The 22,398-nt window shown below is 42.3% G+C and overlaps 1 protein-coding gene across 6 annotated transcripts in view; it reads left to right on the forward strand.

Annotated features, from left to right (window-relative positions):
- The window catches only part of Asap1 (ArfGAP with SH3 domain, ankyrin repeat and PH domain 1), a 330,593-nt gene that overhangs the window by 199,460 nt on the left and 108,735 nt on the right, over positions 1–22,398 (forward strand). For 5 of the 6 annotated variants that reach the window (XM_078016709.1, XM_078016707.1, XM_078016711.1 and 2 more), the window contains one exon: positions 6,296–6,441. In XM_078016709.1, the coding sequence (XP_077872835.1) occupies positions 6,296–6,441 (146 nt within the window). Of the gene's footprint in view, positions 1–6,295; positions 6,442–22,398 lie in introns of those variants that run through there. The other variant, XR_013423781.1, reaches the window with a different exon arrangement.

The following is a 22,398-nucleotide window of genomic DNA, read 5'->3' on the forward strand; positions in this document are numbered from 1 at the left end:
TTCACCCCAAGTTTTACTCATCTGTAAGGTGCTTCCCTTGGGGACCTTTGCATGAGCTTTAGGCTGTTCCCTGTGATGGGTCCTATGCAGTCAGTGCTTCATCAGTGGAAGCCATTATTACAGGGCCTAAGAAGCAAAGCTTGAGTCAGCAGTTGAGTGAGGAGGTTTTATGAAAAAGGCCCAATTTGGTGAAGTGTGACACAGGATGACAGGTAGGCAGCGAGTCCTCAGAGAAAGGCCTGCTGAGCATGTGCTGTGGTTTGTAAATATTTGCAAGTTCTCACTGGATGACTGTACCAGGTGTGCTTAAAATGTGTTGGGTTTTAGTGTACTCTTGAGGCACTTGCCAACCTCTAGGAAAGGTAAGCTCGGAATTTTCCTGACTTCAGAGTATTGTCCGCCACTACTGCCAGCTGGTCAGAGGTAAACGCCAAGGACGGGCAGCTGATGTTGTTGTCATTGTAAATATGCTGTTAGCACTTGGCATGTGGTTTCTCACTTGATCTTCATGACACTTCTGGGAGGTAAGTACTGTGGATGTTTCTGTTTTGCAGGTGGGAAGGTGAGGCTTAGAAAGATCAGTTATTTGACCAAGTACCACACAGACAGCAAGTGATAGAATGGGAATTTGAAATTAGGTGTGTCCCACTTTGTACTAGGGAGTGCAGGGAGGGGGAAACTTACCTCTCACCTCTTATATTCAGTGAGAAGTGCCTGCAGATTAAGCTATCAAAAGCCGGGAGAAAGGTTTATAGTATATCAATGGGAGCCTCACAGAAAAGAAGTGAAAACCTCCCAGCCTGGGAGCTTATATACGATTTTAATAAAGGGCCATAGACTGTGGAGAATTAAGGAGAAAGGCAAAAGGAGGCTTGGGTTTCTAGGGCAGTGGATTGTAGGAAGGTAAATAGATAGGGACACAAATGGAAGGTGAGGATGGTTCTAGTGATGTTTATTTATGCAGAGGTACCCCAGCACCCGCTCCCTGTTCCCCCACAAGGGTTTTTCAGCTCCTCAGAGGGGAGAAGGAAAACACCTTCACAAAGGAGGAGGCCTGTGCTGTCTTTGGGCAGCAGCGGGTGGGCAGATTCCTGCCTGTCCGCTGCTAATTACCTTCAGCTCCATTCAGTTTTTAGCGGTGGCATATTCTGATCCCCATCTGTAGAAAGTGCCCAGCTCTGAGATCAGAAGGGCCTCGGTTTAAATCCCCTGGTTTATGAGTTCTGTGATCTTGGGCATCCTCTGCACATAGGGTGGTGGTGGTTATTTCCATCTCAGCAGACTTGGTAGTAAGAAGGAATGCAGTCGGGTATGTAAAGGCCAAGTGTGTGACTAGCAGCCACTGAATGACCCAGAAACCAGCTGCTGTCACTGTTCTGTCTTGACTAATGAGTCCCTGCTGATTGCCTGGTATGGGCGTAGGGGTCACATGCTGGAGTGTAATGCTCTGTTACAACACAGAGCATGTCAGGTGGTCAGTAAACGCTAGTCACCTCCCCAAAGATATGCTGGCAGTTGACATCCTGACAGAGTGACCCTTTCTGATTTACTTGGTAAAACTGTATTTGGGATTTTTTTGAAGTGAAACAATTTACTCTGTCTTTCTTACAGTAAGTGTCATGAATGCCAGAAATCTCACAAATGTGGGGAAAGAGTGGGTCCTCTTACTGAATGGACCAGATTTCTCACTTTCCCTGTTCCATCCAGTCTCTCCCCTCTCCTGGTTACCCATCCCATGCTGCCCCACACTCTTGAAGGTTTTCTAGTGAAGATCTTTCAACAGAGCTTTCTGCTGCTGTCTTGGACCTCTTGAAGGATCCATCCATTTCCTGTTCCACTCGTCCCTGTTGTGCGTCCCCAGAGCCTGCTACTTCCCTCCTCTTTCTGGCCCCGGAGCTGGCATCCCCTCAGATAGCTGCATTCCCCCACAGCCTGTCCCGCCCCCCAGCTGTTTCCTCCTCCAGAATCGTCTTGCCCCTCACTCTGCACACCCGTTGAAGATCTGCTTGATAAACTCTTAATTTTGTTCAAAGATGTGTGTGTACATGCATGTAAGACCTTTTTAGTAAATTGTCACTGTTAGATTTATAATGCGTATGTTAAAAAAAATTAAAACGTGAGGCCTGCACACCTGTGCTATTTGATATTGCATATGCCTTGGTGTTATAACAGTCACAGGTAACAATGGCTGACATTTTGGAGGTCTGTGCTACATGCCAGACACTATTTTAAGCACTTGATATTTAATTTTCATAATTTTTATTTTTGTAGGATTGTTGTTATTCCCAAGATATAACTGCTATATCTTAAAATGTGTACGTACATGAGAAAATTATGTGTATGTACGCGTAACATATACATTGCTGTATGGGGACACAGATACACACATATAGACTACCTGGTTATTCAGTTATGCAGTTAACAGAACATACAGGATCTAGCCTGCACTTACTCATCTGGTCTTACCTTCAGCCTCTCCCACATCAGATTTTATGTTTCAGTTATTTAATAAGCATAATTCTTCCCTTACAGAGTCCTGGTGCGGGTGAAATAGGAGATTATGGGAGGCATATGGGTCAGAGGAAATCCTCAGCATGTGCTGGCTCCCTTCCCATGCCCCCTCTCTTCTTAGCTGAGTCCATCTTGGTTTTCGATGAATCCGTCATCACGGGTAGACTCTGCTGCTTGCAGTTCCTCCTAACCTCTGTCTGAGACTCCACTTCAGGACAGTGTCTGTGGCTAGGGGACAGAGAGAGATTGGAATAGGGTAGGGGACCGGGGAACCATTCTGTCGTATTTTATTTGTTAAGCTTCATGGTGAGTACATGGATGTAGTGTTAATCTAAACATTTCTTCTTACTTCATTTGGAATATTTTCTAATTTTAAGCAAACAGACAACCTGTGTGCGAGTGTTCACCACTGAGATGCTTCCCTTGGAAATAGTTGAGATGCACATATTTTTTCAACTGTCCTTCTAAAGCAGAAAAAGAGTGTGTGTGTGGTGAGCTTCTCAATGGTAAGTGAGGCCTCTCAGGCCCAGAAAGAAGGTTTCAGGGACAGCTTGTAGCAGTGAGGGTGATCAGACATGTGTGCACTGTCTGTTGAGCTGCTGTGCCCTTCCGTGAGTGTTTTTCTGAGTCACTTTTCTGTATAAACTTAGGCAGTAACCAGAACTGCATTTCTTTCTTTTTTCTTAATATCTCAGCCAGAAACGCTGACATCCGCTGCAGGCATTGTGAATTTTTAATGTGCTGATGATTAGAAGGCTGCTGGGGCCTCCTTTGATTTCTTTGGCCTACTCTGACACTTCCTTCGCAAGTTATTCCCCATCCAGACTCATGTGCTTTTTCCTAAGTGCCCATTGCTCCTATGCTGTTACGGAGGGTGTTTGAAAGTAAAAATTTAAAATAATTCTAATCTCAGTTGTGGAACAGTCTAGGAAATTCAGAACAGAATGCTCTTAACTTTGTGAAAATGAGTTTGGTGAATCCAAGTCAAGAAGGACTTACCGAGCCCTAGCTTTGTAAGTCCAGCTCACTGGAAGATCCAGATCACAGTGCCTGTTGGGTGGGGATGCAGAGGTGAACTGCCTCTTATGGCCTGGTGCCAGGGAAAGATTTTATGTGTAAAAAAGTGGTAGGCCGTGGAAAGCAGTGTAGTAGAAGTACAGAGAATGGTGGGTAAGGGACATGCATTCCCAGCTTAAAGGAGGGCTTTACAGAGAGGAAGTGGTGTTTTGGATTAAGCCTTTAAACTTCTGACTTTGACAGACACCTATCTGCTCATTTGTTCATTCATTAAGTACTGTGCATCCGCCGAGGTTTTCTGTGCAAATGCACGATTCTCTGCACCACTGGAGGGAAGAGGAGAGAGGGAACTGAACGTGGGACATCTGAAGTGCTTTCATGTAAAGGCAGTTCGGTTGCCTCCACTCAGATTGCAGTGCAAGCCATCTTCCATGCCTTTACTTCAGGGGTGTGGGGAAACGCAGTACTCCTGTTCCCCAAGCCTACCAGGATTGGGAACCTGTACATCCACGATGAATGGTAATGTCTGCCACCAGAGTTAAAAGATCTGCACAATTTCACAGAGTCACACAGGGTGCTGTGTTGATAACACAGTGAGAACAGCAACAGAGAGACCAAAGCCAAGAGATGAGATAGCGTAAGGCTGTTGGCATGGGGATAAGAAATTGTCAGTTTAGGATGGACTTTAAAGGTAGATGCAGCAGGGTCTGCCCATGGACTGCATCTCAGGTGTGAGAAAGAGGATGTCTTGGTGGATTTTGTCATTATGCCATTAAAAAGTCAGTGGGCCGGGGTTGTGGCTCAGTGGTAGAACGCTTACCTAGCATGTGTGAGGCACTGGGTTCTGTTCTCAGCACCACATATAAATAAATAAAATAAAGGTTCATTGGCAACTCAAAAAAATATTGAAAAAGAACAAAGAACTTAAGTCAGTTGTTTGCCTGAGATAAGGAAGCATGGAAAAGAAGGTTGGGGAAGATCAAGTGTTTGTTTTAGACATGTTAACATTGAACACAGTTCTTGGACCTCTAAGTGGTGATAGTAAAGAGATGGTTGAATATACAAGTCTGTATTTTAGGGCAGGAATATCAATTTGGTAGTACTTGAATCCTTCAGTCTGAGATCTCGAAGGGAATAGGCACAGGTGGAGAAGAATAAAGTCCCAAAGACAAAACTGGGGCTTTCTAACATGGCGAGGTTAGACAGATGAGAAACCGACAAAGACAGTCAAATGAGTGATATCCCAGAAGCCACACTAGGAAGAGTTGTGCAGGTGGGAGTTAGTTATGGAGCATTCGTCCTAGTAGAGAAATATTTATACACCTGGTGTCTACTCCACAGCACTGCAGTACCTTGAGGGAGACATCAGCCCCACTTTATAGATTGGAAAGCAAGAGCTCAAGGATTCATAAGACTTATGCCTACTGTGTGCCAGCTAGGGTAGTAAGCGTGGAAGTTAAAACAGACCAGTGAAGTAGCAGGCTCATAGGTGGCGAAACCAGACGTCAAGCACAGGTGCACCTACTCCAGGCCTGCACGGTCCACACTAAGAAAAGGGACATGCAAAGCCTCATACAGTATTGCTCCTCCTACCTGGGGTGTGACAAGATTAAAAGAAACTAAGATTAGCTGCAGGGAAAGAAATGTGACACAACAAGTTCATTTTCCTTTTGCATTCCAAGATTGGTTTTCTAAAAATTTTATGCATGATTTCTTTTTTTAATATGTAAATAATTCAGTTTATTGTTCTAATTTTTTTTTCATTTTTTAGATTTATTTTTCTTTTTAACCATACGATTTATTTTTATTTTTTCAGTCATACATGACAGCAGAATTATGTATTTTGACATGTAATACATACATGGGATGTACATACATCAATCATAATGTCTATTTTATTCTGGTGCCCTTCTTATCCCCCTACTCCTCCCCTCCTCTCCCGTCCTTTCTCTCTATCCAATCTAATGTGACACACTTTTTTTTTCTTTTTCTCCTCCAACATCATATATGTATTCTGTATAACAATGAGGTTCTCCTTCCATCTTCCGTGCAACTCCCCTTCTCCCTCTTTTTCCCTCCCACCTCTCTTCCCTATTTAGTAGTAGTCTTCTTCTCATGCTCTTCCTCCCTATCCCATTTTGAGTCATCCCCTTATATCAGAGAAGACATTCGGCATTTGTTTTTTAGGGATTGGCTAGCTTCACTTAGCATAATCTGTTCTAATGCCTTCCATTTCCCTGCAAATGCCATGATTTTATTATTGTTTGCTGAGTAATATTCCATTGTGTATAAATGCCACATTTTTTAATCCATTCATCTATTGAAGGGCATCTGGGTTGGTTCCACATTCTAGCTATTGTGAATTGTGCTGCTATAAACATTGATGTGGCTATGTCCCTGTAGCGTGCTCTTTTTAGGTCTTCTGGGTATAGTCCGAGAAGGGGAATAGCTGGGTCAAATGGTGGTTCCGTTCCCAGCTTTCCAAGGAAATGATTTCTTAATCACTCAAAAATATGAGACCTATGTGACTGTCTGACTATACAGGAGCTAGTGGATCGATCAGGATATAAATGAACTAAATAATGTGAAAGAAAAAGGGGAAGCTTCCTTTAGGAGAGTGAGAACATTCAGTGTCCTGCGACCCACCTTCTGTGCAATAAGTAACTGATGCTGTTGCTCTGCTTCTCTTTCTAGGGTTTGCAGTGATCGGAGTACAGAACAACTCTTCACTGTAGCAAATGATAACTCGGTTCCTTTTCTTTTTTAGACCATGTACAAAATGAAGAAAACTATGCACAAGTTCTTGATAAGTTTGGGAGTAATTTTTTAAGTCGAGACAACCCCGATCTTGGCACCGCTTTTGTCAAGTTTTCTACTCTTACAAAGGAACTGTCCACACTGCTGAAAAATCTGGTAAGTCATTTCTTGTGTGATTAAGAATAATCGTAGTCTAATCAAAGCATAAGATCATATATAGAGAACAGTTCCCTATTCTTTTCCCCAACCCTTGGGCCTGGGGGTGAAAAAGAATAAAAATTAAAAGCTGGTTTCTCCTAGATATGGAGGTCATTTTTTTTTTTTAAATTCCATTGTGACATTGCTAGGATTTGAACCTGAGGCCCAGATGATAGCAGATCCTTTTGTCAAAGCCAAGAGAAACTACTTAATTTGAACTCTTTCCTATGCTACCGATTTTTGAAGATAATCTTTAGCAACTTTTGCTTTCTAACTAGTTAAAAGAGTGATAAGATTTCTTTATCTGATACGAATTGCAAGTATTGTACCTCACTTGTGTGAAGAGTTCGTGTGTTTTGTTCCTGATTTACAAATAACAAACCTCCCTCAACTCCCCCACATCCTTGACCCTGTCTCCCCTACAAGAGAAAGTTTCAGACTTTGATGACAGGAAGAATACCTGCAAATCAGGGATACGAGGGACAGTGACGGAGGAGGTGGACACAGATGGGGTGGAGTGCCAGGCAGTAGTGTCACAGGCTGTGCTCTAACCCTCCTCCACCCGCTCATGATTCACACATGGAAAGGCCAGTGCTCATCATGTGGGCTCTCCATGTGGACTGATTGATTGTTTGGGTGAAATATTCTTGGAGAGCCATCACACTTCCTCATGAATTAATTTAATCAAGTCTCTTCTGTGTCTGAGTACAAGGAGGTCACAGATGCCGGAGGAAATGGATTTCTGTTGTTAGCCGGCTGACGAGTAGCTATTCCACCCCACTCCTGCCCCCAATCCCCAGCGTTCACTTTTGCCCAGTTAGGGATCCAGGTCCTGAGCTCAAGATGTCCTCACGCTGGGTCAGTGGCTCATACACCACCTAAGCTTCTGTGGCCTTCAGTGATAATCGTGTCATAAAGCCACCTGCTACAAAAGAGCTTACACATGAAGACAACCCCATTTGAAAAACGTCAACTGCCCTTCTTCAGCCTGTTGCCCTGCATATTGGACCAGTCAGAATAGTCTTTTTAAATACATGTGTATGTGTCTGACTTCCTGCCATTCTAAATGGTGGTTTATACTGTCAAATTAGCCTTACACTGACAATCAGCTAAACTGAAGGAAAATAAATGCCAAATATAAAAATGTTTATTCTTTTCAAAAACTTGAGAAGGATAATTTTGAGCACAGGAACTAATGTTTTACACCTTTAACAAGACCACGGTATTGTTGCAAATCTTAGACTGGCAGAATTTCTTTTATTCAAAAGAGGGCCCACTCCTGTCCTTCCTTCTGGGTGTTACCTGCCTTTTTGCTGGTCATGTTGCACAAAAAGTGGTGTGGTGGGAAGAAAGGCGGTAAACAAGACAGAGTTCACTTTGACAGAGAAGGACTCAGGGAGGAAGTTGTTTTCCCTGATATCTTGCTCCCTTTGTTTCTAGGAGAGCAAATGTATTTGGCCTAAGTTAAGAGTCATTCCCTTCAAGGTTCCTGCACCAGTCCCTGCTACTTAGCTACCGCGTAGATTGCTTCTAAACTTGGTGCGTGTGTATACCTGTGTTTGTGTATCTAATAACACTGCTTATCTCCATGTAAAAACAAGATGAACCTGGCCGTGGCCGTGTGGTGGGTGCTTTTGTGTGGATGATCTCCATTTAACACGTTCCAGCAGGCCAGTGTTTATTATCCCTGCAGGCCAGATGAGGACCCAGAGGCACACTGAGATTGTGTACTTGGCTCATTCAGGCTGTTAGCAGATTGGAACCCAGCATTCTGTCTCTGAGGCTACAGTCTGAACCTCGCTATAGGTGTTGCCTGTCACCTTATGCTCTCTGGTTGTCCTGCCTTCCTCGCCAGAAGTGCTGATCTAGCTATGCCCTCAGATCAGATACACTCTAAGCTGCAGGCCTGTTTCCACAGCCACTCCCTGTAGAATGAGAGTCTAGGAAAACCTTAAAGAAATGGCTGGAAGACCTACTTCGTTTCAAAAAGAAAATAAAGGCATACTTGGGAGCCTGAGGCAGGAAGATCACAAGCTCTAGGCCAGCTTAAGCAACTTAGCAAGACTGTCTTAAAATAAAAAGGGCAGGGGATGTAGCTCAGTGGTAGAGCATCCCTAGGTTCAACCTCCAGTTCCACAAAACATCAATAGTATATAAAATAAAAGCAAACATTTTCCCTTTGAAGGTGGCAGTGGCGGACCTGGTGATGGGGCAGGTAGAATGGGTTTGTGCTCTGGTTGGTTATTGAGACAGTCCCAGAGGTGCTGCAGCCTGAGAGCAGCAGTGGCTTGCCACTTCCCTTCCTTGTGAACCTGATCTGCCCAGATTGGTGGGGCACCTTGAAGTTCAGGGCTCGGGGGAACCAGGGAGGGGTTTCCTGGTCTGCTTGCAGTACCTACAGTCCACACTGAGAAACACTCCCACGGTACAGTGTTCCTCAGAGGAGTCTCGAACATCCCATTTCCTTAGACTAGTGAAGACTGGAAGCAGGAAGCAGAAATTAATGAGTCAAAACAGAGTAAGGTAAAAGAAAATACTTGGCTATTATTTAGACCTTCAAAATTATATCTTCAAAGACACCAGTGTCTCTTGTTCCAAGTCTAAGTGCTAAATACTGAAAAGCCTCATTTTCTAATTAAGATATTGCTTATAAAGGGTATTTTAATAGTTCATACTAAAGCATTACTTGTTTTTATGGAAGAAAAGGAAAGGACAGCTTTTGGGTTAGGTCTTGTAATAGCTTTCTGCTTTTGACTAACCCTAGGTGGGGAAAGGCTTTCAACGCCTGTGTTAATTCTGAGCAGTTGGAATTTCGAGTGCATTGTGTCCAGGCGTTCTTGCAAGAGTGGTTCTGAGAAAGACGAGCACACTAAGCCACGGTGGCTTTCTTACCTGCCATGCAGATGTTTTGTTTTTCCTTTTTCTGAACTTTGAGTGATTGTAAAAGGCATGACAATCAAGTGGAATGTTGTTGAAAACTCACAAGAGCTACAAAGACGTTGATATTGTGTTACATACGGCTGAGACTGCTTTTAGTTAACCAGCTTCTAAGTTTTAACCGACTTCTGAGGATGGGCAGAGGATTGCAGTTTTCACTGAGTCCTGTGAACTCATCCTGGAGTTAACACATGAAGTTGGTTTTAAAGTCACTTGCTTTTCCTACTCCCACTTTCCCCCAAGTTATTTAAAATGCTTCCTTTAAAACGTTTCTCTACCTTGTAATGTAGGATCCAAGAGTCCGTGAATTGCAGGTGGAGAGAGGAATCAGAGTTTGGTCTTAATCACACCTGAAATCCAGTCTCCTACAACCAGCCCAATAGCCTTAGGCAAATCTCTAAGGCAACTTCCTACCTGTGAAAGAACTAACAGTGCTGTTCCTTCCCAATGTGGTCAGGGAAGTAAATCACTGAACGTAACACCTGACCCATGGGATGTGGGACGTGCTTAAAAAATGGAGGCTTTCATTATTATTCACGTCTTCCCTTTTGATCGTTGTGGTAACTCCAGTGTCAAAGCAGGCATCATTGTTTTATAGATAAGTACACCAATTTCCCAAAAAAACACTATACCTAGAAAGTGACAGAATTAGGGCTGTGAGCATAAGTTCTCTGCTACAGGTGATGCTGTTTCAGCAGAGCCAAAGCAACCACGGCTGTGGGAATCCCACAGGACTCCACACTCACTAGCTCTTGAGGTCCCATAGGAAGGATTCAAGGCTAATCACACAGGATGACAAGCAGAAATCTAGGGGGGTATGGCCCTCACACATTTGGGGGGTGCTAAGTATTTTGGACTTCTTTCTTCTTATTCTGTTCTCTCATACCCTCTTATGCAGTTTGTCCCCCCCCCCCTTTTTTTAGCCCCCCAGCAAATTTTCTTTGTGAGGGTCATGTTCACCTGCTCACAAGGAGTGGGAGTGAACAGGTCTTGGAGCAGTAGTCCCCTGATGAGTTAGGAATAACTGCGACTAGGAGAGGTTTGGCATACCAGTTCCCATTTTCCAGATGTGTGTCTGTCTGGATAAGGCTCCTGTGACTTCCAGTCCTAAGACCTGTGAACTCTGATGGATAGGACATTGGTCCTCCCTTTAAACTACCACCCTACATCTTCCTTCCCTCATTGCTCATGGCTGACGAGCCACCTGACGCTGTGGCCACGGAGAGCTGTACTAAAATAGTCTGTGTTGGGTTAGCTTGAAAACTGTTTGGAGGAGAGGGGTCTATTTTTGTCTTTTGATTGCCTTCAACAGTTTTAGCACATTGGAAAGAGTGAAAGTATTAGATGGTAGTTCTCAAACCTTGGGTCTTGGGGCCCCAATCCCAAAAATGATTTAGGATATGAAAGACTTTTTGTGTATATTATTTCTGTCCACATTTACTATCTTAGAAATGAAAACCAAGAAAATTTTATGTATTAATTTCTTAAGATAATAAACTTATGTTCCCCTAGAAGCTTGTTTTTTATGAGAACCCCACCCCCAAAAAAATAAGAAACGTGGTGGTGGTTTACATTTTTGCACCTGCTTTCAACCTGACTTGGTAGAAGGCGGCTTGCTTCTCATATGCACCTCCGTGTTGGATGGTGTTGAGATGAAGCGGGTAAAGTGTGGCCACACACAGGTCTGTATGGGCAAAGAAAGTATTCGAGGTAATTATGGTAATTATTGGTTTTGATACTATACCTAATTTGACAAATGATATCTTAAGTTAGCCATGGAAATTAAAAAAGAAAACAAAAATAGAAGAAGTTACCCATGTAAACCAAACCATATAATGGAGCTTTAACTACTCAGATGCTGTCAAGCCCGTGGTGACAGATAAGTGTTTCAGAATTTTGGCTTTCTCTGAAAGCTCTCGTTTTGTCATTACCAATAGATTCTGTCGGTTGTTTACCTTGAAGTGACAGCCTCCCCTCACTGATTTTAGAGATAAGTTTAACATATGATACCCAGATCTGAATAACCACAGTTTGCCAGTTTTTCTTTCAAGGAAAAAAAAAATTGTGTTTATTTTGCCAACTTTTGGCCTCTGTGACAAAGCACTACAGATAATAAACTTTAAAAAGATTTATTTTGGCTCAAGGTATTGGAGCTCTTAGTCTGCAGTCTGCAGTCGGTTGGTTGGCCTGTTGCTCTGGCCTGTGGCAAGAGTGAGTGGCAGAGCGAAATTGTTCACCTCAAGGCCAGGAAGCCAAAAGTGTGGGGATAAGAAGCACTTTGGATCCTGGGTCCCCTAATCTCCTTCAAGGGCGTATCTACAGTGACCCAAGGCCCTCCTCACAAAGGTTTTCCCACCTCTGGATAACACTACCCTGGGGAGAGAGAAATTTGGGGATACAGAGAGAAACATCCTGAATCTCAATAGAATCACCTGTGAACTGTTGGAATGCAGCTCAGGAGCAGTCCAGCCTGCATGCTTGCTCTCCTGTCCTTGGCAACAGGAAGTACCAAGGTGTGAGGGCAGTGTGCAGACACCAAGAACACTGTGCAAACTGTGACCACCCCCACCTCTAGTGCAGCCCCTGCTATCTATTGATATTTATTAAAACCTCAGACCAAGGCGTTCCTTCCCATGTCTAGATAGCCTTCATCGTCTGCTTTCCTAAGTACGTCTCTGTGCCTCAGTATCTGACACATGCTGAAATTCTTTTCCATCACATATGTCAAGGACCCTGTCATCCTTAGTTTAGCTCTTCCTCTCTGGGACCTTATTGCTTTCTCCCTCCCCCACCCAGTGACATGGGGACTAAGCCTTAACACATGGGCCTTTGAAAGACATTTAAGATCCAGGTTTTAACACTCCACTCCTGGCCTCCAGACACTCACATCCACCTCACAGCACAAAATTGATGTGCTTTTAAGATACAGTGGTGGATAAAACATGCAGGCATAGGGTAAACATTTCTATTCCAGAAGGAGGAATAGGAAATAGGAGGGTTCAGCCCAAGGCAGATGGATACCCAGCAGGACAGACATGAAATGTCTGGTGTCCAGGGCACACTGTGGAATGTGGGCTCCTAAAGGGTTGGGCAGCCCTGCCCCTATGGTCTCCTTGGCAGCAGTGCACATGGGCACTCTCCTAGGCTGGCTTTGCATGGCGCCTGTAGCTTCGCCTGACAAGTGTGGCGTGTTGCTGGCACCTCTACTTCCTTGAGTCTCCCTTGTAAGTTTGGCTTGACTCCCACAGCTTCACTACCCTTTGTCCTGTTGGGGGCTACTCACATCCACTCTGATCCTGCCCGGATTCCTGGGTTTTTCTGAAATTTTGGTGGAAGCTGCCCTGACCCCAGAACTCTGGTAATCTATATACCTGTGTTTTAAACAGCTTTTTATCTGCTATCACTGAAAGACCCAGAAAGAACAATATAGAAGAGGGACAGTTTATTTGAGGGTTCACAGTTTCGGAAGTTTCAGTCCATAGACCTCTGGTTCCATTCCTTGGGGTTCAAGGTGAGGCCGAACATCATGGTGGAAGGGTGTGGTGGAGGAAAGCAGGTCATATGATGATCAGAAAGCAGAAACTAAGGTCAGCTTATCCAATATATTACCCCAAAGGCATTCCCCCCAGTGGCCCATCTCCTCCAGCCACACCCTACTTGCCCACAGCTACCACAAAGTTAATTCCTATCTGGTGACTGATGTACTGATTAGAGTAAACCTCTTAAAACCCAGTCATTTCATCTCTACACCTTCTAGCATTGTCTCACACAAGGGCTTTTGGGGGACACCTCATACCAAGACCATAATAACTTGCATCATGTGGATGATGCCAAGGTCTGCCACCAGCACAAGCTGTACTTAGGCCCATGGGAACCCTGATGGATTGTAGCAGCCTTTGGGTGCCTTGCTGGATGAGCATAGGAAAGTGATTCCCTAGGCAGTATCATCTGGCTCTTTTTAAAATTTTTTTAATTTGTTACATACGACAGCAGAATACATTACAATTCATATTACACATATGGAGCACAAGTTTTCATATCTCTGGTTTTATACAAAGTAGAGTCACACCAATTCATGTCTTCATACATATACTTAGGTAATGATGTCCATCTCAATAGACTGTCTTTTCTACCCCTATGTCCCCTCCCTTCTCCTCCCAGCCCTTTGCCCAATCTAGAGTTCATCTAATCCTCCCATGTTCCCCCTCCCAACTCCACTATGAATCAGCCTCCTTAAATCACAGAAAATATTTGGCATTTGTTTTTTTGGGATTGGCTCACTTCACTCAGACTCCCAGAATAGCTAAAGCAATCCTTAGCAAGAAGAGTGAAGCAGGTGGCATCACTCACTATTCCATAATTTAAACTATACTACAGAGCAGTAGGAACAAAAACAACATGGTATTGACACCAAAATAGACTAGTAGACCAATGGTACAGAGTAGAGAACACAGAGACTAACCCACATAATTACAGATACCTTATATTGGACAAAGGTACTGAAAACATATATTGGAGAAAAGATAAACTCAACAAATGGTGCTGGGAAAACTGGAAATCCATATTCAACAAAATGAAATTAAACCCCTATCTCTCACCATACACAAAACTCAACTCAAAGTGGATCATGGACCTAGGAATTAAACCAGAGACCCTGCACCTAATAGAAGAAAAAGTAGGCCCAAATCTCCATCATATCGGATTAGGCTCCTAGTTTCTTAATGAGACTCCTATAGCACAAGAATTAAAATCAAGAATTAATAAATGGGGGCTGGGGATGTGGCTCAAGCGGTAGCGCACTGCCTGGCATGCGTGTGACCCGAGTTTGATCCTCAGCACCACGTACAAAGATGTTGTGTCTGCCAAAAACTAAATAAATATTAAAAAAATTTTTAAAAAAGAATTAATAAATGGGATGGGTTCAAACTAAAAAGCTTCTCAGCAAAAGACAATCAGTGAAGTGAATAGAGAGCCTACAGCTTGGGAGCAAATTTTTACCACTTGCACATCAGATAGAGCATTAATCTCTAGGATATATAAAGAACTCAGAAAGCTAAACACCAAAAAAAACACAAATAAGCCAATCAAAAAATGGGCCAAGGAACTGAACAGATACTTCTCAGAAGGTGGTATACAATCATCTGGCTCTTTTCTCAAATGAAAGTTTCTTGGATGCAATTTGCATTTCTACACCTTTGAGCCTGTGGTAGGTGTTAAGACTTTGCTGATATCTGAGGTACCCCAAGGCTTGTTTTCTACTGTGCCTGTGCAAAGCACTTGGCTTTTTGTAGGTGCTAATAACCATATCCTCCTTTGAACTGTGTACAAAGAAATATTTTAAAAGAAAGAGCACTTGGAAAGACTGGAATCAAGTAAAGTCAGTAGGGATTGTCCAGGGTATTATCTTGCACCAGTATCAATTTCTTGGTTTTCATAACTTGCTGTATAAGATTCTGCTGCGGGGAAAGCAGGTTGTGGGAACTCTGTGCAATTTTTTCCAACATTTTGCGAGTCTCTGACTTCAAAATAAAAAGTATTAGCCATCGAATTTTAGTTTGTGGGGATTTAGGGGAAAATGTTTAATAATATATAGTTACATAAAGATTTCCATATAAAACAAATATTCAGAGCAAAAATAAGAGACTCACTTCTTTGATATTCCTTGAGACAGCTATCTGCAACCTTCAGCCACTTCCTTGGTGCTTCAGGTTTTGTAAACCAGTATTTCTCCTCCTGATGAATTTCTTCCTTTGGTTAAAGTCCTGTATGTGGTCACTGTTCTGAAAAGATGAAGCGATTAGCTGTTCATTCCCACAAGTGAATATTTCTCATGTGTGATTATGTCAAGGAAATGCTGCCTCCCGGTGGTGAGAAGCCAGAGAAATGTGGGCACACTCTGTTGTTCTTTTTAATACATCTGTGGTGTGATTTTAAGTACGTGGACCTTAAATTCCTGGAGACCCAGGTAAAAGTAATTACTGAGCATCTTCTTACTTTGTGGCCTTGCCGGGTTACTTGGGTTTTCTGGTTTTTTTTTTTGTTGTTTGTTTGTTTGTTTGCATTTTGTAAAGTGGGATTAACTATACCTCCTTGCCATATTCACTACCAATTCATTCAAGTGTTTATTGAAATTCTCCACATGCACTGTGTTCCCACAGGAGGGATACAGCAGGGATAACACAGGTCAGGGCCTCTCACTCTTCGAGTTTTTCTTCTAGTGCCATATTAAAAAATAAGGTATGTGAATTACCTCTCCTAGCTTTTGGTTTGCTGTATGTGCTTAGTGGATAGTGATTTTTTTTTTTTTTTAAAAAAAAAAAAGGTTTTAGAACCATTGTTTTAGTTGACCTGCCAAACCCCTTGAACTTGACCTTCCCCTGGTTAAAGATGCTTCCCATCAGAGCCAGCTCCAGACAGAGCAAGCTATCTGCCGTGCCTGGAGCGTACACTGTCCCACGCATCCACACCCTCATACATCCCCTTTTCTCTACTCTGGGGCCCCTTTGGCAGTTAATGTATTAGCGAGAAGACCTTTCTTTACATAGCAGCTTCCTTATTTGGAAAAAAAAAAAAACAAATGATGCTAGTTTGGCTGTTTCTTAGTGCTTTTGTTGTTCATTTGATTAAATATAAAGTACCAAAAGTATGTTCGGTTTTTTGTTGTTTAGGCCATTGAGAGGAAAGCATTAAAACCATTGCTTGCTAAATAGTGCCAGCTGGGCCGATTCTACTCCCAGCTTCAGGCCGTCACTGCTTGTGATCTTGGCAAAGAAGTTAAGGAGTCAACAACAGAGAGTTGCACCCAGTTAATTTTCCCACACCATAAAATAGGACAAGGAAGGAGTAACTGGATTGAAACAGATTCTCAACAGGAAAAGAAAAAACATTTAAATGTCATGCCCTTGGAGAGTCTCAGTGTGGCAGTGGTTTTAGAAAAAGCTTTTTAAAAATAGGAGGTGCCCAGAAGGATACTAGTTCAGCCAAGATGTTCCATATACCTGGTTCCTTCTCTGTTCTAAGCCTCTGGACAGTTCTGTATCTTGCCCAAGAGCCACAGTGTCATTTAACAGTTGGAAGGCAGTTATTGCTTCAGAGCTGTTGAAGCAAAGCAAAGATTTCTCTAGCTGTGGAACATTTCCTATTGCAGTGTCTGACTGCAAAGTATTGTGGTTTGGGTTAAAGGTTTTATTTTTATTTTTTAGTTGTAGATGGATATAATACCTTTATTTATTTTGATGTGGTGCTAAGGATCAAACCCAGTACCTCACACATGCTAAGCAAGTGCTCTAGCACTGAGCTACAACCTCAGCCTCAGGACTTTTTTTTTTTTTTTTTTTTTTTTTTTAAGATTCTTCTTTTCTTCATGCTCAAATGAGAGTAGCTGGAAATGTGCATAGTAGATCTAGAATTCTATCGGATTATTTCTCAAGTTCTTCTTAAAATATTGAGAAGTATAAAGGTGATGGGAGTGCTCAATGGTAAATGGGTAGCCCCTGTGCCCGGAGCCATCCTATTTTGTAAAACCTCACCTTTTTACAAAATAATCATCCATAATTGGAAGGTTTGGATTTTTGATCCAGCAGACATCTCTTCATGTCCTAACAGGCTTTAGGATAGTATTGTGGGATGTTTTGTGAAGTGAGACCTATTCATGTGGATGGGTGATTAAGAGGGAAGAGTCCCCCACCTCATTATGAAAGTCTTACATGTTTACTCCATTTCAGAAATATGAAAAATAAGAATTATTATATAATGCTAAATTCTGTTAATATTTAAAAGTATAGTATTCCTCTGAGAACATTTGATAAATTTATACAAAGAGATACTGATAATTTAGATATTTTAATGTGTCTGTCTATACTTTATGTAGACAAGAGAGAGGAATTGAGGGGTGCAGAAAAAGATACACTGGATCTGAAAAGGGAGGTGTCCATGAAAGGTTGGAATGTAGGAAGCCCTTGAACCTTTGAAATGGAAAACACACAACTCTGAGCAGTCCAGCCCTCCTCCTCGGCCACTGTCCTTGCTACAGAAAACAGCCTGATGCAGGGAGTGGCCAAGGGCAAGCACAGGGAAGACTGTATCTTCAGATGGCCTGTGTCCTCCTTTGAATGTCTACTTCCTAAGTCAATCTGTCTGTTTGGCACATGCTGAAATTCCTTCCCCTTACGCTGTATGTTACAAACCCCACTTTTCCTGAGTTGAGGTGCCCTCTCCAGGAACTCTTCCAATGACAGACACAGACACAGTTAACCGTCTCATCCAGGTTGAACTCTTGGCCAAAATCCTTGAGGTTAGTTGTATTTTAAAGTTCAGAGATTTGTATATTTTTCTAAAAATAGGTGCAACAGGTGTTACTGGCCATGAATTAATACCTTTCCAGTGACTTCTCTGGCTTATAATTAAACACAGTTTTATCTTAGCATTAAGAATGTGAATATTTACATGAAGTAGGATTAATACAAAACTATGAAGAGTCCCACCTCAAGTCAGAACTTCCAGCCAAATGGACTCGGAGCAGGGCAGGTTTTGCCACCAAGTAAATTTTTTAAAAAAATGAAAAATATGCATTATGCATGTATTTTGCAAGCTTTTCTTTTGTTGCTCAATAGCTCTCGGTAGTCATATAAACAAAACTGAAAAATATTTTAGCAGTCTACATAGCATTTCTTGTATAAGTAGACCATAATTAATAATGTGGATTTCGCTTTCATCAATACAGCTATACCTGGTGTTAAATTCATTCAGTAGACAGAAATTTTAGATTACTTTAGGCTGAATTTAAACCATTGGGGTTTTTTTCTTTGTAACCTTGGTTTTCTGTTAAGATTTACATTAGAAGTGTTTCAGATAGACATTCAGATCATGCATTTTAAACAGGATTTAATTCTCAGGCTGTGGATTTTGCATGCAGTGAATAAGACTTTTCACCTAAAGTTTGTGTTTGTGGAATGTGTATGTGATTGCCAAGTGTTATTCAACCTGAGACAGACTGACAAAACAGCATTTTAGTACTAGGAGACGCCTATTTTAGACTCTGAGGTCTGAAAGAGGAAGGCAAGAAAAGGAGGAAAGAAAGAAGGGAGGGAGAAATCAGTCACTTTCTGATGGAGAGTTTCATTAACCTCAAGAGAGGGCTGAATTTCAACAGGAATGGTCCTGGATGCTTTATGGTGCCCCTAACATTTGCTGATCCATATGTTCTTTACAGAAAGATAGGCTCTAGTCCAAGCTATTGGGAAGAAAAGGTGGGGGCAGCATGGGAAGACCATGTCTCCACTAAATAAATAAATAAAAGAAAAGAGGCGGTCTTACCCTCAAAGCCTGCAGGCAGGTAAGGTTAGCAGTTGTTGTTATTGTTGTTAATATTTTTTTTAGTTGTAGATGATGGACACAATACCTTTATTTTATTTTTATGTGGTGCTGAGGATCAAACCAAGTACCTTCCACATGCGAGGTGAGCACTCTACCACTGAGCTACAACCCCAGCCCAGATTAGCAGTTTTTTATGTGTAACTTTTACTTACACAAATGATGATGACCATAGCATGTATTTATAGAGTGCTGTCTGTATGCCAAGCACCGTTTCAAGCACTTTACATGCTGTATTGGTTAGGATGTGCTGCAGTAGTCAATTAACCCGCAGTTCTCCTGTCCCAGGTCTACTGAGAGGTCTGTTTCTCATGGTAATGCTCAGAAAGGCAGATGGAAGCTCCTCCTCAACAGGATTTGCAATGGCAGGAGAAGAGAGTAGGCAAACATAAAAAAGTCACAAGTTTTCCCAGATGTTTTAGGTGTAGTTCCACCTCCCTATTTAGGGACCAGGAAGTGATCATTACTGTCTGCTGCCTGTCCCTCAAACCAACACTTCCAGGTAGTAACCGTAGTTATCCTTCTTTGACAGCCGGAAGAACCGAGTCATGGGATGTTAAATAGGTAGAAGAGCCAGCATTCAGACTTGGGTGTCTACTCCAGAGAGCACTGGACTGCCCCTCAAAAGATATGGACATCCTCTTCTGGAATAGGTTTACTATTTAAAGTTGCTTTGGCTGGATGCCCTGGGGCACACCTGTATACCTAGCTACTCAGGAGTCTGAGGCAGGTTGATCATAAGTTCAAGGCCAGCCTGGGCAATGTAGTAAGACCCTGCCTCAGAGGGCTGGAGATGCCCAGGGGAAAAGTGCTTGCCTAGCATAATCCCCAGTGAGACATGCATACACACACTCTCTCACTCACACGTACTCTCACATTGATTTAAAGAACAACAATTAAAGCAATGGCACAGTTGGTGGGAGGACAAGGCCAGCACTGTTTGAGACGATTAGCTTTCTGTCTGCATGATTTCAGTCCAGGAGCCTCCAGAGCTCTCTCTCCAGGCCTCAGTCAGGAGGTGCCTGTGAAAAGCAAATGTCGATACTCTCTTTGACTCAGAATTCTGTCAAACTGCCCCACATTGACTCTTGGACCCCGTGCTCTTCCCCGATTTCCTATTTTCCATCTCTAGGAAGTCGTATCTGGATTCTGTCACTCTTCCTCACTGCTTCAGATTAAAGGTCTTGTCCTGAACTGGTTTTGGATGTTGCCTCTGAGTTTCTCCTCACTTCCACTGACCATTGCCCTCAGACAGGGCCACTTGCTCCAGAACTGACTGTTGGGAGGTACTCCAGCCCAGCTGTGGCACCTTCTTCTGGGCTGCTGTCAGCATTGGAAAAAGATAAGCAAGGGTAGCATGGCCGAGTTTCATACTCCACTCGAACACACCAGCTGGGTGCTTTGAGCTGTATACAGCCTGCACAGGTGTGCACAGAGGCTACGTCCAGTGCCCCTGACTCCTCCTTGCTTGGAAACAAGAGTATCAGAGTGTGAGACTGAAACAATGATACTAATCCCCTGCCTTGTCCTTTGATAAGAGTTTTACATTGAGCAGCTGTACATGTTTTCTATGGAGATTTACAGTGCATATTGTATGTTTAAGGCTTGGACCTCATATAATAAACCTGTCCAATACAGTGCTTCCTAATTTGAGCAAAATCTTTCCCATTGTGTAAGAAACATTAACATCCCATTGAACTACACTGAGAAATGCTGATTTAGATATTTCCCTGGATCAACTAATCCATTTCATTTGTTCCTTGTTTTTTAATTTTATTTCATTTTACTCTTCTTCTAAAATTTATTTGTTTAGGGCTGGGGATGTGGCTCAAGCGGTAGCGTGCTCACTTGGCATGCGTGCGGCCCGGGTTCGATCCTCAGCACCACATACCAGCAAAGATGTTGTGTCTGCCGAGAACTAAAAAAAATAAATATTAAAATTCTCTCTCTCTCTCTCTCTCTCTCTCTCTCTCTCTCTCTCTCTCTCTCTCTCTCTCTCCTCTCTCACTCTCTCTTTAAAAAAAAATTTATTTGTTTATATTTCAGTATGTAATTTCTGATGGTTTTTTTCAGCTGGTGGGTTTTTACACTTTGCCTCTTCTTTTTATTTAGATTGAGACTTTTGGTTTCTTTGGTACCTATAGATTAAAACATGAGGAAGTGGCTGCCTAATTCAGCTTTGAACTTGTATCTCACTACATCATTCATTAAAAATGAATGGACCTTTTTACTGACTTACGACTCCAACTGTGTTAAGTAGTTGAAAAGATTGAAAGTTCAGAGAGTTGGCAGAAGGAGGGCCACTTTGAAGCCGGACACGGCTGAGTTCAGATCTCTACTCCACTGCTTCGAAAGCTGGGTAGCAGGCAGGTTGGTTTGTTCACTCACTTGCCCTTCATCCAGAGAGCAGGGTATCCATGTCTTCAAAGAAGAGGGACCTTAATCCTAGCCATATTTAAGAAACTTTATTTTCTTAAGCTAACAGGCTGTTTTCCTTAAATAGAAACACTAACTAGCACTAAGCAATGGTCGATACACTTTATGGAGAATGAGTGGAAATTAAGGTCATCATTTTAAAAGAAGACTTTAAAGGGTACCTTTGACTCAATTGGCATTAACCAAGTGCCCTCTCCATCCCAGGCTCTGCTAAGAACGAATGTCACTTCTGAGTAAGAGATTGCTTGTGGAGAATATTTTAATAGTCTGCTTTTGCAGGGAAAGGTGGGTATGGGTATAGCGCTAGACTTTTGAAACTTCCTGCTTTGAGTGCCCACAAGTAGGGGAAACTTTTATTTGCTTTCCTGGCAGCAATTGGTATCGCAGGCATAAATCTAAGAAGATTCTTCCTTTTCTGCAAGGTGGCCTTGAGATACATCAGCCAACTGATGATGACCATCACAGTCACCATTTAGATGGCTTCTTTGAATTCTGAAGATTTCAGTGAAAATCACATGAAATGAGTCTCAAAACATGAAGACCAAGCAGATAGGGCAGGGCAGTTCAGGCTGCTGTCTTAGCAGCTAAATGATGCCCACTGGGCACATCACTGTGTCCTCCCAGGACATGGTAACCCCTTGTGGGCTTGTATATTTATTTTATTAAGGATTCTTCAGTTGTGTTATGCTTTCTGCATAAAAGTCAGTTGTTGCAAAACTTATATAACAATGAATGATAGAGACATTCATTGAAGACAAGGAGAATATGCCTTGATATCACTTACAGTATGGATTTGTTCTACTTTAAACATAGCAAATTATAGATGACATGCGTGGAAATGAAATTAAAGGTCTGAAACTTGATCATGAACTGATTATCATTTCAAGCACACTGCAGAAATCCTTAGGGTTGGTACCACTTTTTCAAACCAGGGTCTTGGTACATAAGCTCTTTCCTTCTACTTTCTCATTTATCTTGGTCTTGCAGATCTTAGCTGCTCCCCCTTTCTGTATAATTATCCTCAAATGAAATCAGATGCTGCACATAGTACAAAGGAAAATAGTGCTTTCGTTTTCACTCCGTGTAGGAGATGATGTTAAATCTAACCCACCATTTACCTAAATTGAATTAGACAAAATATGATTGCATGATTTTAAGTTAAGGAATTCT

The sequence above is a fragment of the Ictidomys tridecemlineatus genome, chromosome 7, assembly GCF_052094955.1.
Source record: "Ictidomys tridecemlineatus isolate mIctTri1 chromosome 7, mIctTri1.hap1, whole genome shotgun sequence".
Lineage (NCBI taxonomy): Eukaryota > Metazoa > Chordata > Mammalia > Rodentia > Sciuridae > Ictidomys > Ictidomys tridecemlineatus.